The 16,418-nt window shown below is 49.5% G+C and overlaps 1 protein-coding gene across 12 annotated transcripts in view; it reads right to left on the reverse strand.

Annotated features, from left to right (window-relative positions):
• The window catches only part of SFXN5 (sideroflexin 5), a 122,683-nt gene that overhangs the window by 26,902 nt on the left and 79,363 nt on the right, over nt 1-16,418 (reverse strand). For all 12 annotated transcript variants that reach the window (XM_077842900.1, XM_077842893.1, XM_077842898.1 and 9 more), the window contains one exon: nt 14,607-14,697. In XM_077842900.1, the coding sequence (XP_077699026.1) occupies nt 14,607-14,697 (91 nt within the window). The remainder of the gene's footprint in view (nt 1-14,606; nt 14,698-16,418) is intronic.

Below are 16,418 nucleotides of genomic sequence, written 5' to 3' on the forward strand. Positions count from 1 at the left end.
ACCCCAAGCAACAACAGTCCTGAGTAAGTGTCTAGTCTGCGTTCAGATGCCGTGGGTGACGGGTGCCCACCTGCCCGGCTGACCACCAGCCTGTTAAGGGACTTGGGGGCCCTTAAGAACCTGGTGAGCAAAGGTGTAAACTAATCAGTGTGAGAGAGGATGGGGACAGGGTTCAGGAGCCGAAGAGTGACCAGTTATCAAGGGAGCTGCTTTCTTTTCCTCGGGGGGTGGACCTGGCAGGCAGGCCATCTGGGAGGGTTCCCCGCTGCAAGACCCCCACCAGCCCCCAATGTCTCACCATCAGCAACTCAGGCCCTTGGGCTGCCTTTCTGGGTATCTTCCTGAGATGGCAGCCCCCCATATTCAGCCCTTTGCTCCTCAGAGTGAACCAAGTTCCCAGAGATCAGCTTCTCTGACAGCAGGTGCCAGAGCAGGCAGGAACCTCAGTGCTCACCCAGCACCACCCCCTCATCATATGGATGGAAAAGGAGGCTCAGGGGAGGGGGTGACTTATCTGAGGTCACACAGCGAGGTGGGACAGAGCTAGTCCTTTGGGTACTCAGGAGATGGGAGGGTTTGGGGATGGAGGGTCCTGGGGTGGGGTCAGGGGGAGCTAAAGGCCGACCTTCTCCATTCTCGCTTCAGATGGTTGGGTTCCCTCCCTTGGCTATGAGATCATGACAGATCTGGGCTGAGGGGAGGGTTCCTGGCTCCTTAGTTAGACACTGGGTGCCAGAGTTTGGGGGCCACTCATCAGCTGGTGACTAGCCCCAGGAGTCTCCCTCTGTTCCTCTCAACTGGAGCCCAGGGGCCTGAGCCTGGGCCCTGGGGGGCAGGGCGGCTGTGGTGCTGACCTTGCCTGACCTCCTTCAGCCTTGCTCCAGGATAAAAGTGGGGGGACTTGAGGGTGGTGGGTGGGTGGGGAATGGGGGGGTGACAAATGTGGAGGCCGCCTGCTGCACTCCTCCCCCAAAAGCGCCTTGCTGTGTTTAAAGTTTTAATTTTTGCTAATTAATGTCAATTAATTTTGTATAATGAGTGTTTAATTTTGGGGAGTGTGTGAGCCTGGGAGCGACTGCAGTTCTGGGCTGTGAACGCTGATTAGCATCAACACCTGCTGCTTCCCCACTCCCTCCAGTGGGGGGGCACGAGGGTTTGGGGAGCTGCAGGGCTGCAGGGCCTAGTGGGCAGGTGGAGTGGGAGGAGGACCACAGATGCTCCTGGTGCCTGAGCCAAGGCTGGGGAGCAGGCGGTGAGGGTGCTTGCAGCTGGGGGACAGGGTTCTGCAGGTGAGGGGTGGCTCGAGACCCTCAGGGTCTCTGAGCCTCAGTCTCCCGTTTCAACGAAGTGGGGAGGTGGAATAAACAGAGGGGAAGACCAAGATGCTCTGCAGTCTTTGGAGAAGAAAAGCAGGAGACCAAATACAGTTTTAAAATGTATTTACAGCACATATGCCGTCTCTGAGTAGCTCTTGTATTTCCACACGACACTCAGCCGCAGTGGTAACCATGGGCAGACCTCTTCTGTGCTGGTTCCCTCCTGTCCTCCCAGCAGCTACACTCACCTGTCTTATACAGCCAGGGACGGGCTTGTGAGACATCTGGCAAGGTTTTGAGACATGTTTGATGATCGCAACCTGGGTTGGGGGTTGCTGCTGTCATCTAGCGGGTGCTAGATCCAGAGGTGTTGCTAAACATCCTACCATGCACAGCCCTCGCCACAAAGAATGATCTGGCCCAAAATGTAAGTAGTGACGTTGAGAAACCCTTGTCTTACATGGAGACTGGCAGAAGGAAGAGGGTGAATCTGAGGTAAAGAAGGAGAGGTTGGGGCCTGGTTTTGGGGCCAGCTGGGCTTGAGTTACAGTCATGGCTTTGATTCTTGTCCCCTTCACTCCCAGAGGTGAATTCTTGCCAGCCCTGGGTGCTTCCCAGGTTTAGGGCCTAGAAGGGCCCCCAGAATGGCCTTGGGAAGCAGACACCTGGCCTGTGTGTTAGTGACTCGCCCTCTAGTGGCGGCAGGAACACTCTGCATTACTCACACCTCTGGGGCTGCCCCAGCCCTTGGTTCCTAGGAGACCCAACAAAACCACTGAAGGGGATTTTGGGGTTTTCTGCCCTGAAAGACACCGATCTCTGCCCTCTGAGAACCCTTTACACCACTGCCACACCACCACACTACCACCACTGCAGGTAAGACAAAGCTAAAGGAATGTGGTCCAGGCAACCGGCATCTGCCTAAAGTCAGGAGCCACCAGTTCATTCTGCGGCCTGAAGCAGCCACCCTTACCAGGCTTCCCTGGATGTAAAAGGGGGTGCTGTGTTTAGCATCTCTATGGGACCTCTGGGCACTAGCTGAGGTCACATGGAATGTCAACTTCTGCACCCAAGCCCCCACCAGGTTAGGGGAAGCCAAGGACAGCTGAAATATGTCTAGCTCCTTGCTGCATGCATGTGCACGTGCGCGTGTGCACAGGTGCAGGAGACAAAGAAGAGAGTATTTGGAGGTGGTGGCCAACCAGTCCCAGATTTATGGTGGCATCTTGCTTGCTCTCTGCAATTTCCAAATGTGAAATGTAGTCATAGCAGACAGAGTAGGACTTTGGTTCAAACACAAAACTACTTAGGATGAAACATAAAGCAGGAAAAGAAATGAAAACCCAATGCCCTTCCCCTCTAACAGCCCCTCCAGGACAGTTTGGGCATGAGAAAGCCCTCTTCTCATCTCAGCTGCTTGGATGGAAAAAAGAGAAAACCCGAAGAGCCACCCTAAAATGATGGCACCCCAAGCTCTTCCTCCCTCAAAACACCCATAGTTCTCACTGCCTACTCAAATGACACCTGCCCGGTAATATTTTCTATTGACTGTACACTGGTGGTGCATTTATTGGGCACCTGCTGTATGCACAGGTTACTAGCTATCCCTGTCTTTGAGCAATGAGAACTTGCGACTGTTTCAGTGATTTCATTTCCATGATCTCATCCAGAACTTTCATTTCTGTTGTATTCCTTTCAAACCTCCCTGGTCCTTCCTATCCCACTCCTGGCAAGTCCAGCTCCTAAGTCACAAGCACTGAGAGCCTACATAAATGAAAAAGAGAGAGAAAGAGAGACCAACCGTAGGCCATGGGTCTCCTTTCTAGCACACCAGCAATATCTATTATTGACAGTATCAGCAGGTTAATTAAGCAGTCTGTTAGTGATAATGTTAAGAAAGCTGGCACATTTTCAACTCAGATTGACACCATTCAAGACTCAGGCATAACTGACGTTGGAGAAGCTATGCTGAGAGATGTCACAAGATGAGAGAGAGACAGAGAGAGGGAGAGAGAGGGAGAGAGAGAGATCATTTCACACTGATGGCAAGCTCAGTGTCAAGTCCTGAGGAAAATATGCTCTTGATTGCTGCAGATGTTCTCACATCAGACCCATCGTGATGCAAAATCATGCAGATTGTGAACAGCTAATGAAGCACCCCATGTAAAAGGGACAGTGCGGGGAAGAAGAAAGAGCAGTAGACAGAAAGACAAATGTACCAAAAAAAAAAAAAAGTTCTCAAAAAGAAGACTACAGGGGCGCTTGCCCCCCAACCTGGCACAGGAACAAACACACAGATCAGCCGAGTTCACAGTCCAGAAACACACCTACCTGTAGGCGAAATGAGTTTGTGGTAAAGCAGCTCCATGACTCACAACAAAGGGTCATTCAAACACGAAGGTGAAGCAATGGGCTATTGGGCTATTCATGTGGAGAAAACAAAAATATCTCAAGTCCTGGGTTCTATGATGCTTTCTCCATATTTTAATGTTTTAAAAATCATGATGTGCCTTACGACAGACGCCGGGCTGGGGGTGGGGGGGAGAGGAAACCTTACCCGCTCCCCCCTGGGACCGCCTGTGCATGTGTAAACTTTGCCACGTGTAGAGGTTCATTCAAGTGTCACCTCAGCTACCCATAGCAGTCTGCACAGAATTTGAACTTAAACTTAGATTCCTAATTGTTGCCTAAAACATCTTTTTAGAACTTACACTATAATGGAGCACGGACATGAAAAGTTATTGTACATGCAGAAGATCGTCTGCCAGATACCAGGCAATGCAATTAAAGACAGCAGAAATTGCCAAACCATAGATAGCTACCCTAAAGAAATGCTTGCCCATATGCACAAAGAGACATTTACAAGGATGTTAATTATAGCACTGTTTGTAAGAGCAAATAATTAGAAACAACCTAAATGTCCACCATTAGGGAACTCACATGGGAAGATCTCCAAAACAAACTTATATGAAAAAAGCTACCGAGTATGTACAGGATGATTCACTATCTGTAAAACCCGATCATTGGTGTATACATACCGTGTACCCATAAATCCGCAGGTAATGTTTTGGAAGGCTCACACCTCACACAGTGATCCCCTTGGGAAGGGAACTAAATTTAGAAATTAGAGGTTGTTGAAAGTCTTCCACTTTCTTTGCCCCCTTTTTCTAAACACCATTTGAATTTTTACAATGAGAACATAACCATGCTTTACTTGTCTAAGAACTGAAAAGAAATTGCCAAACTTCCTAAAGTAGATCACAAAAATTTGAAAACCAGCAAGGATTGGTGTGACCTACTGGCAGTTCCTACACTTAGGTGTGTACAGGGGAGAAACTTCCTAAAGAAGCTGATTAACTTCAGGAAGAGTTTTATCTTCAAGTAAAGAAAAAAAATGAAGCCACAAGTATAACCAAGTAGGAAATGCAGACCAAAAAATCCCCAAATTCTTTTATGTGCTTTGAAATTATACTCTTGGTTTTAGGGTCAAGAAGGGTCAAGATTGGACGTAGAGTTACAAAAAGCAGTGGTAGCCGTGACGCTATGTTTAACAACCAATGTCCAAAAGAAAAGTGGAAAATGTGAGCAAGGCTCAGACTCAAACTCTGTGATCTTGAAGAAAGTGACTCAGATTGGATGCGTAGTGAAGGCTTGTTTATTTCCTCACCTGAGCAGGAAATACAGTCCTCTCCTCTTCTGAAAGGCTATTGTATTAATGCCCCCTTATAACGGAGGCATCTGAGCATTGAGAAATATGGCCCTTGATATCTGTGAATCATAAGAAATGGGAAGTGGGAAAATGTATTTTATGTGACAAAGAGCCGCTACTACTCATCAACAGAGGGTCATGATGACTGACTCCCAACAGCTTTTCTACCCCAGGAAGGCTAGTCCTAACTAATTATAATAAATCCCTCCCTTGGGGCACTTGAGTGGCTCAGTTGGTTGAGCGTCTGCCTTCAGCCCAGGTCATGATCTTGGGGTCCTGGGACCCAGCCCCGCATCAGGCTCCCTGCTCCATGGGGAGCCTGCTTCTCCCTCTCCCTCTGCTGCTCTCTCTGCCTGTGCTCTCTCAATCTAAAAAATATATATATAAAATAAATCCCTCCCTTGCCAGTGCTTGATTGAGGAAGGGACATGTGACCAACTCTAGCCAGTGAGGGATGTCTGCAGGGGACTTCTGGGAAAGGTCTCTTCTCATTGAGGAAGCAGCAGCAGAGCCTCCTGTCCTCTGGGCCATGGTGGGCCTGTATGTGGTCCTTGGAGTTGCTGCTGCCATTTTAGGACACGAAAGGGACTAGCCCCCAGATGAAGTCCCTGGCAGAGCACAGAGATGGAAGGAAGGGCCACCAATGCCTCACACAGCACTCGACCTTTGTGAAGTGATACATTTATGTATTTAATTAAGCCGGTGTGAGTCTGGTACCTTTGGCCAAAACATTCATAAAACGTAGAAAGAGCCTTAACAGTTATTAAGAAAAAAAATATAGTCATTGAAAACACCCCAAAAATATTCAAGTAGGAATTAATAAAAGAAATAATAAAAACTCAATGAACATGAACTTGATCTTACTAATAGTCAAAGATAGATTTTTTAATCTAGAGAAAAGTCAATCTGCAGGTGTTCTCTGGATGTGTTGGAGACTAATCCTCATTGGTAAAATGGTTTACAAATAGTATGTGTCTTGTTATCTCACTTTGTTGATGGAGACTTCTGGCATATAGTGTAACATGTCATCAAACAGGCAGTCCTTTCCCCTCTGGTATACACTGTCTGTGTCATCAAGAAATGCTGCCGCTCCCCAATGTTCATCTCTATTTTCTTCTAGAAGCTTTAACATTGTATTTTTCACGTTTAGGTCTTTAACCTCTCTGGAATTTATTATTGTGTGTGGTATGAAATAGGGATCTCCTTTTTTCTCTTTTCTATCTGAAAACCCAAACATCCAATAAAATTAAGAAAAAATTCTCAACCATTCTGGGAATTGGAAACATACAAATTAAAATGAGAAAAGAACCATTTCAGATGGACAGAAGTTTTTCTTTGAGATTGATAACACGAAATGTAGGGAAACAAAAACTTAAACCTTGTAGGCAGAGTAAAAAGCCAGTATGCTCATTTGGCAATGCCTAGCAAAGCGAGGTATGTACATATCCTCTGGTGTGGTCATTCCATTTCTAGGTACTGAGCCTTGACTGGTGATTCTCAACACTGGCTGCATAACTGAAACTAAATCTAAGGTTGGGTCCAGATCTCTGCATTTTTTAAAGCCCCCCAGATGGCTGTTTGAAAACCTCTGCCCTGGAGGAGTTCCTACTACTCGTGCACATAGGGACACACCTACAATGTTGTGTAGTGCGGTGCTATTGTTGTTCTTAAAAAGGATAAGCTGAGATTTTAGGACTGCCCTATAAAGATGTTTATAATTTATTGAGGTTAAAATGCAGTTTACAGAACAGTATCCATGGTATGATTTCATTGGTATTACATATGTATTTATATAGGCATATTTATGTTATATATAGATACAATAATAAATAGAGATCCCTACATTTTTAGATGTTAGCTCAAATTTGGAGGGCTATGCACAAACTTACTCTGGAGAGCAAAGTAGGATTGTTTACTTTATAATACAATCATGTATTATCAGGAAAAAAAATAGAATCATTTTTATTAAAACAGATACAAAAACATTCCAGTGGCAACTAGGAGACGAGCTTCCATCTTCGGTCCGGACTGACGCTAGATAAAGTTTTCTCCACTCTACTTCCTCTCTCTCTTTCTCTCTCTCTCTCTCCTATTTTGTGGGTCATATGTGCACACAGTAAATAATTCAAATCGTATACAAGTTTACCCTTATAATAAAACCAGCTCCTTCCAAGCTTTGACTCTTAGCTTCCCCTGCGCCTTCCCCAGAGGCAGTCACTCTAGCCAGGCTCTCATGTCTCTGCCAGACACAGTCGATGTATGTACAAGTGGAGATGTATGCACATCACCACCTGAAACACACATACACACACACTCAAGTGAATCACACTGGAAGAGAGCCCCAGCCCTGCCTTCAGAGGAGGGATGATTATCAAATGGGGATGTACACCCTAATGCTTGATTTCATGATCTTTCCCAATATTCCACCCAAAAGGCAGTGCTATCTGACACAGATTTTCTTTTAAATAGCTTGAGGATTTTAGTATGGGTTTCACAGCCCAACTAAAGTGTCACAGGCTCAGGACTGGGAATTTTGGGATTGAAAAATCAGCCTGTAAATTTAGGTGTAGGCTGACTCTGAAGTTCAGGATCTCTTCACAAAAGATTCCTGCTAACACATTCATCTTCTGGAAAACTCCCTTTTATCACAGCTGCTCCCTAGCTTAAAATTCTTTAGCAGTTCCCTATTAACCATAAGGTAAAGCTCCAACTCTAAGCTACCATCCAAGGCCCCAGTGGTCCTCTGCATGGGCCCTTCCCCCACAAGCCCGGCCCACTCCCACTGGCTCTATTCCTCTTGCATTCATAACCCGCTCTCCTGCCTTGGGCTTCCTACCTTCTGTGTCTCTGGATTTCTCTACTATCTGGATTTCAGTCATTATAAAATCTCTGACCCAGAAGGCCATTCATTCAATATGCATTCACTGAGCACCTACTGTATGCCAGGTCCTGGGCCAGCTGCCCAGGAACAGGTGACCTGATCACACAGGAATGCCCCTTCACAGCTTTTTGGGCCAGGCTGCTACTTGGACGCTTCCCTAATTGACGGGTCAGGCAGCTCATTGCAATAATAATCGGTCAGTTTTTCAGAAGATCCTGCAACCATTGCTGGGCTCCCCCTTAGATGTGGAGCATCTCTTGACATGTGGAGTCCAGAACTAAACAGACTCCTTTGTTCTGGGTTCTCTGTTTCTAGTAATGTAGCTGAAGTCTGAGTGGGCCTCCTCAGAGCCATACACCACACTGCAGACATATTCTGAGCATACGGCCCACAATCCCCGGATCTTTATCCTAAGTAGTCTGGCCAAGTCAGGTCTTCAGCAAGCCTACACTCGTGTAGCTGCATTTTTTGAACAGCAAACCTTATATCAAAACTTGCAATCTTAGATCCTACACCTCTTACCCACGAATTCACAACCACTGCCAAGTTGCTATGCTTGTTCCTTGAATGCGACCCACTGTTGTATGTGACCAAGGCAGTTTTAACTGCAGAGGACAAGATTGACGACAGAGCCCTAGAAATGCACCACTAGAGATTTCTGTCTGGCTAACTTGGCCTCACTACCCATGTCCTCTTGGAAGCTGACACACAGTGGGGGCCCATGTCAGTTCTAGGGCTGCTCATGCTTATGGTACCCAGACCAGCGCACCTATCTTTCCAGATCTAACCCAGAAAGGCTGGAGAATGTGACCTGGATGACCTGGTTAGGTGGCCTATTGGTCATCCACCCTAGGCCTGCCAACTAAAAGTGTGAATGACAGTGTTAGTGAAAACTTACATAAGAAAACAGAAGATTCAAAAAATAATTTTAAAAATAAGAGTTAAAAAAAACACAGAATAAATGTCCAAGCAGCCATCAAATGTGGCCACCAACATCATCATGCTGGGGTTCCACTGTGGGTATCCAATTTCAAAGCCTTTCTGTCTGAGCACTCATTTGATCACTAAATAAACCCACATTGAACACTGTGTGCCAGGCATAAAGTGAGCCTGGGGGCTGGGGATGAATGAGATCTCGTCCCTGTCTTGGGGAGCTCACAGTCTGATAAAGGAGGCAAACTCAGAAACGAAGTGGGCAGTTCTGGGTTACACATAAACACATACAGGGTGCTGTGTTCTAACCCTCACTGGGGCTACCAGGGAGGGCTTCTTGGAGGAGGTGGTGTCTGAGCTGAGCATCAAAGGCCTGGCAGTAAGAGAAGGTAGAAGACGAGGCTGAGGTAATGGGAAGAATGGAGATTCCAGGCAAACAGGGTCACGTGCAAAGGCCTGGGGCTCCTGACAAAGGCAGACAGGAGGTCAAAATACACCACAGCTGCAAAGGAGTATGAGCAGGGCCCAGGTCAAGGAAAGGACCAGAGGAGCCTAAGGGCTGTGGACACCATATTATCATTGATCTGGATGGAAGGAGCATACGTCATGAGGCCCAGCTGGCACAGACACACCCTGCCATCCTCTAACCACAGGGGATGAGGCTGGAGGAGGTCAGGACTGAGCTTTGGGGCTTGGGCACACTGTCGTGGCCACCTCCTAGACCAGGCAAGCAAGGTGGCTCAAACACCAAGGGAGGGGCTGTGAAGGGGGATCAGTGACACCAAGACCTCTGTGGCCTGGGGGTGAAAGGAGTGAGGAGATGGGGTGGGGCAGATGTGTGAACAGAAGACCTTCTCCAGAAGACGGCCCCAACCTCCTGAAGAACAGACCCCTGGTGAATGCAGAGGTTTTTTTCCTGATGAAATAAGCTGTGACATTTAACATAGGGGACTGTCGCGGACAGCACAGGGAGAAGTCGCTTCCCGGCAAAGGGATGATGAGGCTGGCACTTTGGCCCATACAGGAAGGTTACTCCCTGTGCAGAGGGTCGGCTGGCTGGAGCTAGGGCTCGGGCCTCCCCTGAGGGAGCTCAAAGCCCACATGGGGGTCTTTGTTAGCACCTGACCCAGCTTGTCCCCTGCTGGATGTGGCCAGGCAGCTAGAGACGGGGGAGGAGATCTGCAGGTCACCTTCCTTCCCTAGGCCCTGCACACATATACACAGAGGCTGGGTGCTCACTGGTGACACCTGGGGGTCCCTACTTCTCTCTCGGCCCCTGGCTAACGGCCCTGCCCCACACATGCCTGATGAGATGGGCCTACTGCTCTCACCAGGGCGCCTTCACGGCATCTGTGACCTTGCATTCCTCCCACTGGCCACTCCAGCCAGCTCCCGGCCCAAGGCCTCATGAGAAGGCTGTTGTGGGGCTAACTTCCCTGGAATGGACTCTGCTAGTGGAGACTGGCAGTTGGACCTGGAGGAGGGGGGTATGTTTTTCCAATGTCTCGACTGACCTTTAATTACACTGTTTGCCCAGCTCCCCAAACCATTAACTCCCACCTCACAGCAACCATCAATTAATGGAGGGCCTGCTCTGAGCTCGAGCTCCTGAACACAATTAAGCGTGGCAGTCCACAAATAAGAAAGAACTGGAGAATTAATTAAGGTCTAAACAAATTAATTACCAGTCCCCAATCGATTCCAATGCCAGCACACATGCTCCTGAGCTCACCGTCTTTCCTAACATCTCCATGTATAAATAGAAACTGAGTTTTCCCACATGATTGCTACTCTGGACCGGGCACAGCAAGGCTCTGAAACCACCATGAGGGAGAGAAGGGCTCAGTGGGCGTCCTCGGGGCTTCTCACATACTCAGCACGCGGGTACATGCACATACAACCACGGCTGAGAAACCAGGGTCAGCCTGAAGGAAGGGTGCTCCTGGTGGGGCACCTCTGGACCACATCCTGTTTCTCAGCTACATGGGTGAGGGGTTATCGAAGTGGGCTGGGGTAGGGTGGGCTAGGCCTTTGAGGCTCAGGCTGTGGCCAGCTCAGGATAACTTTCAGAGAGTCTGAATGTGTTTATTCTGGCTCGCTCTGCCTCGGGTCCTCCCAGAGAGAGAGAATGTGGGGTGTGAAGGGGAGCAGAAACCTGCTGGGGAAGCCAGGGAGAGCTGTGGGGCCCCTGCAAACCCAGGGGAGGCCTGTAGTGTTGTCACAGACATCCCAGGGGGAAGAGGCTGAAGTGGGGTCTGGTCCAAGGCCGGGAGGGGTATGAGCAGTGGAGTCAGGGATGGGATGGGAAACGAGGTGTCCTGTGCCCAGGTCCCTCTCTTGGGCAGCATGTGGGGCCCAGTGAAGAGAGGTGTCCTCCTATCTTCCAGATTGCAGGCTGGAGTAGGGCAGAACTCGCTGGGCAGGGCAGCGGGGAGGAGCCACAAGTCCTGGGAGCCTCCTTCTTCCCTGAGCCTGAGTTCCCAGCCTGGCCAGGAAGGAGGGAGTGGGGATATGGCCTCTGAGCACAGGGCACACAGGCCCCTTCAGGAACCCATCCTCCCCCAAGATCCCCTTCTGCTTCCTACTCACCTCACCAAGCCCCACCACACATCCCAACAACTGGGGCTTAATCCCATCATTTCCACTTGCTTCAAGGATTTCCTGTGAGCACTCATGGCTCCATGAATTCTGTCTCCCCAACAGGCCAGGGGTCTGAAGGGGCAGAGGACCCTCTACAAGGTAAAGCAGTCCTGGGCAAGCTTCTTGATGGCCTTGATGTTGGCATGGCCTGGCCTGGCCTAGCCTGCCATGGAAAACAGGGTGAATGCCTGGAGGGACCTAGACCCTGCCAGCATGCAGTGAGGCTTAGAGAGGCTGTCTAAGCCTGAGAATAGAGTGAAGGGTAGCCAAGTGCAGGGGCTATGTGATGGCCTGAGAGGACAAAGGGCTCAGAAAGGGGTGAGGGGCATGTTTGATCATCTTACACACCACCGTGTATGCACACTACCGGAGGGGGTCAGCAGGTACCCATTTATAGACAAGCCTGGGAGGACATCAGGGGCCAGAGAGATGGAAGGGAGGCAGGCACACGGCCAGGACTCAGGCAGCAGACCTGAGGAAGCAGCCAGAAAGGATTTGCTGCTCTGAGGATCCTGGCAAACAAAGGACTCTCAGGACTGCAAACCACATTGTGTGCAACCTGTGTAACTGGCTAGGGATATGTGGGATCTCAAGACCTCTCAACAGTGGCTGGACCTGGAGGTTCCTCTCGGATAAGACAGGAAGAGAATCAGGCTGGAGCCCAAAGAGGGACAGAAAGTCTCAGGTAGGGATGGTAGACAGGGTCAAACCTGAAAGGAGGGACCTTCCTCCTGAAGGGGCCCCAGAAGTTAAGACCACCTTCAAGGTCATACAGCAAGATGGCCAGCAGGGCAAGGCTGGAATGGACCCCTGGCAAAGTCTTTGTTTGAACCTTGGCTCAAGGACAGATTACATCTTGGCCGAGTCCCACATCCGGTCCAGCGCAGCTAACAGCTGCCACCTTCCGAGGCTGCATCAGACCCTCCAGCCCAGGGTAGTGAGCAGTGCAAGATCGGCAGCCTTGTTTGCTAAATTAGGCCCCTTAACAAAGTCAGATCTAAAGAGTCATTCCATTAGGGGCCCATGCCAGAAATAGCTGAGAGTTCATTAAAAGTGTGGAGTTGCTATAGCAATTATCTGGGTCAGCTGACGCTCACTGGGCAGTTGGTCCTGGGAGTTCATTAACCCCTGGCCATCGAGGAGGTGGGGCTGCCAGGTAATGATCTCCCACCTTCACGTAGGGGCTTTTCAGGTGCTCCAAAGCACTTCCCTATGAATGGGAGCTGGTCTGTGGTCTCGTCTGATCTTCCTATAGCTCTGGCCTATAGGAAGGTACTGGTGTCTCCATTTTACAGATGAGGAGGTTGAACCCTGGAGGTGAAGAATGAGATTGGGACCATGAGTCTGGGTCTGACTCTGGCTCTTCAGACTCAGCCTTGGCACCCAGGAGGTCACAGGACCTCACACCACTCCTGTGGTATGCCCTCATCTTTGTGCTCTGGCATCAAATGGGAAATTTGGTATGATGGTTCAAGCCTCTTTTGACAACTAATCACGCACAGCCTCATGCTTCTGTCAATGTTTCTTTTTAGTTTTTAGAAGTCCAATGTGCTACCCATTGTACCACGGAGCCACCTTCTTTTTAGTTTTTAAAAACTCCCTAGGCAAGGCGTGGGATTCTTTTTTTTCTTTTTCTAAGAGTTTATTTATTTATTTATTTATTTAAAATATTCTATTTATTTATTCCAGAGAGAGAGAGAGAGAGAGGCAGAGGGAGAAGAGGCTCCACGCAGTGAGCCTGACATGGGACTTGAACCCGGGTCTCCAGGACCAGGCCCTGGGCCGAAGGTGGCGCTAAACTGCTGAGCCACCAGGGCTGCCCTAAAATGTTATTTATTCATTAGAGAGTGAGTGCATGAGCAGAGGGAGAGGGAGAAGCAGGCTTCCAGCTGAGCAGGGAGCTAGACATGGGCCTGAATCCTAGGACCCCAGGATAGAGCTGAAGGCAAAGACTTAACTGACTGAGCCACCTAGGCGCCCCAGTGTGGGATTCTTAAGAGTTAGGTTGGGCTTGATGGGATGGCCCAAGGCAGCTCCTGGAAGCTCAAAGGCTCTAAGACCAGCAAAGTCTTGGCTGAAGGCAGTGAAATCCCCTCTACACACGCATGCATCACAATTACCTGACTATGAATGGAGACTTACAGAACCTAAACGGTCCACAATACCCAAGGGCTCGGGAAATATCAGAGAGGGAGACAGAACATGAGAGACTCCTAACTCTGGGAAACGAACAAGGAGTGGTGGAAAGGGAGTGGGCGGGGTGGGGGTGGGGGTGACTAGGTGACGGGCACTGAGGGGGGCACTTGATGGGATGAGCACTGGGTGTTATGCTATATGTTGGCAAATTGAAATCTAATAAAAAAAAAAATACCCAAGGGCTCGGAACACTAGACTTGCAGGCGCCTTCTTTTGCACCAGGAATCCCTGTGATTCCTGGCCAGGAGATACCTATGTGCCCCACTCTAAATAATGTCTCCAAATGCATGAAATGGAACACACGGGATTATAAAGGGATTATATTGGAATACATGATCAAAATATTTTTTTAATTGTGATACAGTAACAGGTGTGCTTTTTAACTAATGAATTAAAGAACGAGACCTACCAGCGGATTAAATAAATATCATAATTTTGAGTTAGTATTACACATAAACAGTATTTTTAAAATCCTTATAACAACTGTAATAGGACTTGAAATTATCTGTGGTTTCTGTGGGTGAAAGAGCCACAGCTCTTGCTTGATACTGTGGTTTGCTGCCTACATTCACAATGGAAGGTAATGTTCAATTTCAGTTAGAGGCTAGCGTAGTCATTTTCCCCAGCCAAGACCATAGGATCCACTGCACTCTATCTACTTGCCCCTTGGGAAGCTAGGGCCCTGGCTAAGAATCCCAGTGCTAAAAGCAGAACCTCACTCACAGAGCTCGTCAGCAGGGCCCCATCACCCTTACTTCTGTCTACACGTGTTTTGCCCTAGTTGTCAACACCAGGAGACCCCCGATGTCAGAGGAGGTCTGGAAAGGCAGTCCAGCTCCCCTAGAGCCCTGCGGCCCCACACACCCGGGTGGGACACACACATGCCTGTACACACGCGCACATGCACACCTCTGCAAAGTGCAAGTCTTACCTACGGCAGGGAACGGCACAAATCTCTGGACAAGAAGGCGGGTGGCCGGGGTGAACTTGTTGGCTTTCTGAACCAGGACATTAAGGCCCACCTTAGGAAGAGAGAAGAGAAAGTGCGTGGTGCTGCAGGGGCCTGGCAGGCTGGGGCAGGAGTGGAGACTGAGCGGCACTGTCAGCCCCAGACCCCAAATCCTCAGCGCCACCTGCTTCGGCTGGGCTCCAGTGCCACTATGCAAAGCACCACTGCCCTGACATCCCAGTTAACCAGCCCGTGGGGAAGGATGAGGGGAAAGCCTCAGCTACACACATGCCCACGCGTGCACACACACACTGAGCACACACACACACACACACACACACACACACACAATCTCTCTGAGGAGGGAGAAAGGAAAGGTTGCTGTTAGATGAACACATAAGTAGCAAGTAAATTAAATGTGAGAACTCTCATCCTGCCTCAGCCACTGAGCACTCCATTTTTTAGGCCCCACTATGGCCTCAGGCATGGACCTAACCACCAGGACTCAGGAGAAGGGCATTGGCATACCTGCCACAAGTGGCTGCTGAACTAAGCAGAGCAGCCCAGAACAGGACAGGGGGTGCAGTGGACCTCCTGAGCTCACTGCCCTCTTCCCATAGACCCCAGCCCCCTCACGCAGCCTGGGATGCTGGGGCTCCCCTTGCTTTCACCTTTCCCTCCCCTGTCTCCCCACTCCATTCCGTCCCCTGTGCTGTCCTTTGTCCTGGAACACAGGTCCAACCAGATTGGCCACAACCAACTCCTCCCCACGACCTGGGTGAAAAGGCACAATCTCCTTCACACAGCCTTCCCACTCCCCTAACACCCCACCTTCTCCTTCTAGGAATCCAGTTTATTGCTCACCAGATGCTATGGGGGCTTTCCTACTTGGGGACCTGAATGTCTGCCTTCTCTACCCAGCCCACATCTGTTCTGTAAGGCCCACCTCTGAGCTCTACCTCCGGTGACTTTACTAACAGTGGGAGTCACTGAACCTTTCCCTCCCTCAGTTTCCTTGTCTGTAAAAAGGAATGGTAACATCTACAGCATCCCAGGGCTGCTATAAGAATGTATGTAAAGTGTTTAGCGTGAGCTTGGAGCATAAATGAAGCGATGTAAGCATGTCACCTCTCCCAGGCAGGAAGCTGCTCCCTCACATGTCTCAGCGCTTGGTTCACTGCTCATGATCTGATGCCCCTGCTGGAGTGGGATGTGGGACCCCGCCTTTTTCATGTTTGTATGACCAGCACTTAGGACAGTAAATGGCATGTAGTATTAGCTCAATAAACTGGTAACTGAGGAATAAACACATGAACCAACAAATAAATGGATGGATGGAGATCAGCAAAGGCTAGAGGGGAGTTTCTTGGAGGAGGGAAAGGTGAGGTTAGAGCAGAAGAAAGAGAATTTTGGTGAGGAAAACAGCACAAGCACAGGCATAGAGAGAGAAAAGGCGAGATGCATGTGTCAGACCAGAAACGGTATAGAGAGGCCACCGCTCCGCAGTCTGAGGCCAGAGCTAGCCCCTGCCCTGTAGATCTTTCCTGGGAGGAGGGGCAGCAGGGGCTGCCACAGGGCTTCTGGCCTAAGGGTGCCTGGGGCAGCCTGCTTTCAGCTCTGGCACACCTGGTAGCTAGCAAGCCACCCTGTACCTGCAGCCCTGACCTCAACCTTCTAGGTCGCTGGAGAAGATGCAGAGCCCTGGGAAAGCTTCTGGGGCTGCAGGGTGACTGTAGCAGTCAAAGCAAGAATGGTGCAGTGACCTGGGAAGTGCCACCCTGTCAGCCCCTGGGT

The sequence above is a fragment of the Canis aureus genome, chromosome 12, assembly GCF_053574225.1.
Source record: "Canis aureus isolate CA01 chromosome 12, VMU_Caureus_v.1.0, whole genome shotgun sequence".
NCBI classification, from domain to species: domain Eukaryota; kingdom Metazoa; phylum Chordata; class Mammalia; order Carnivora; family Canidae; genus Canis; species Canis aureus.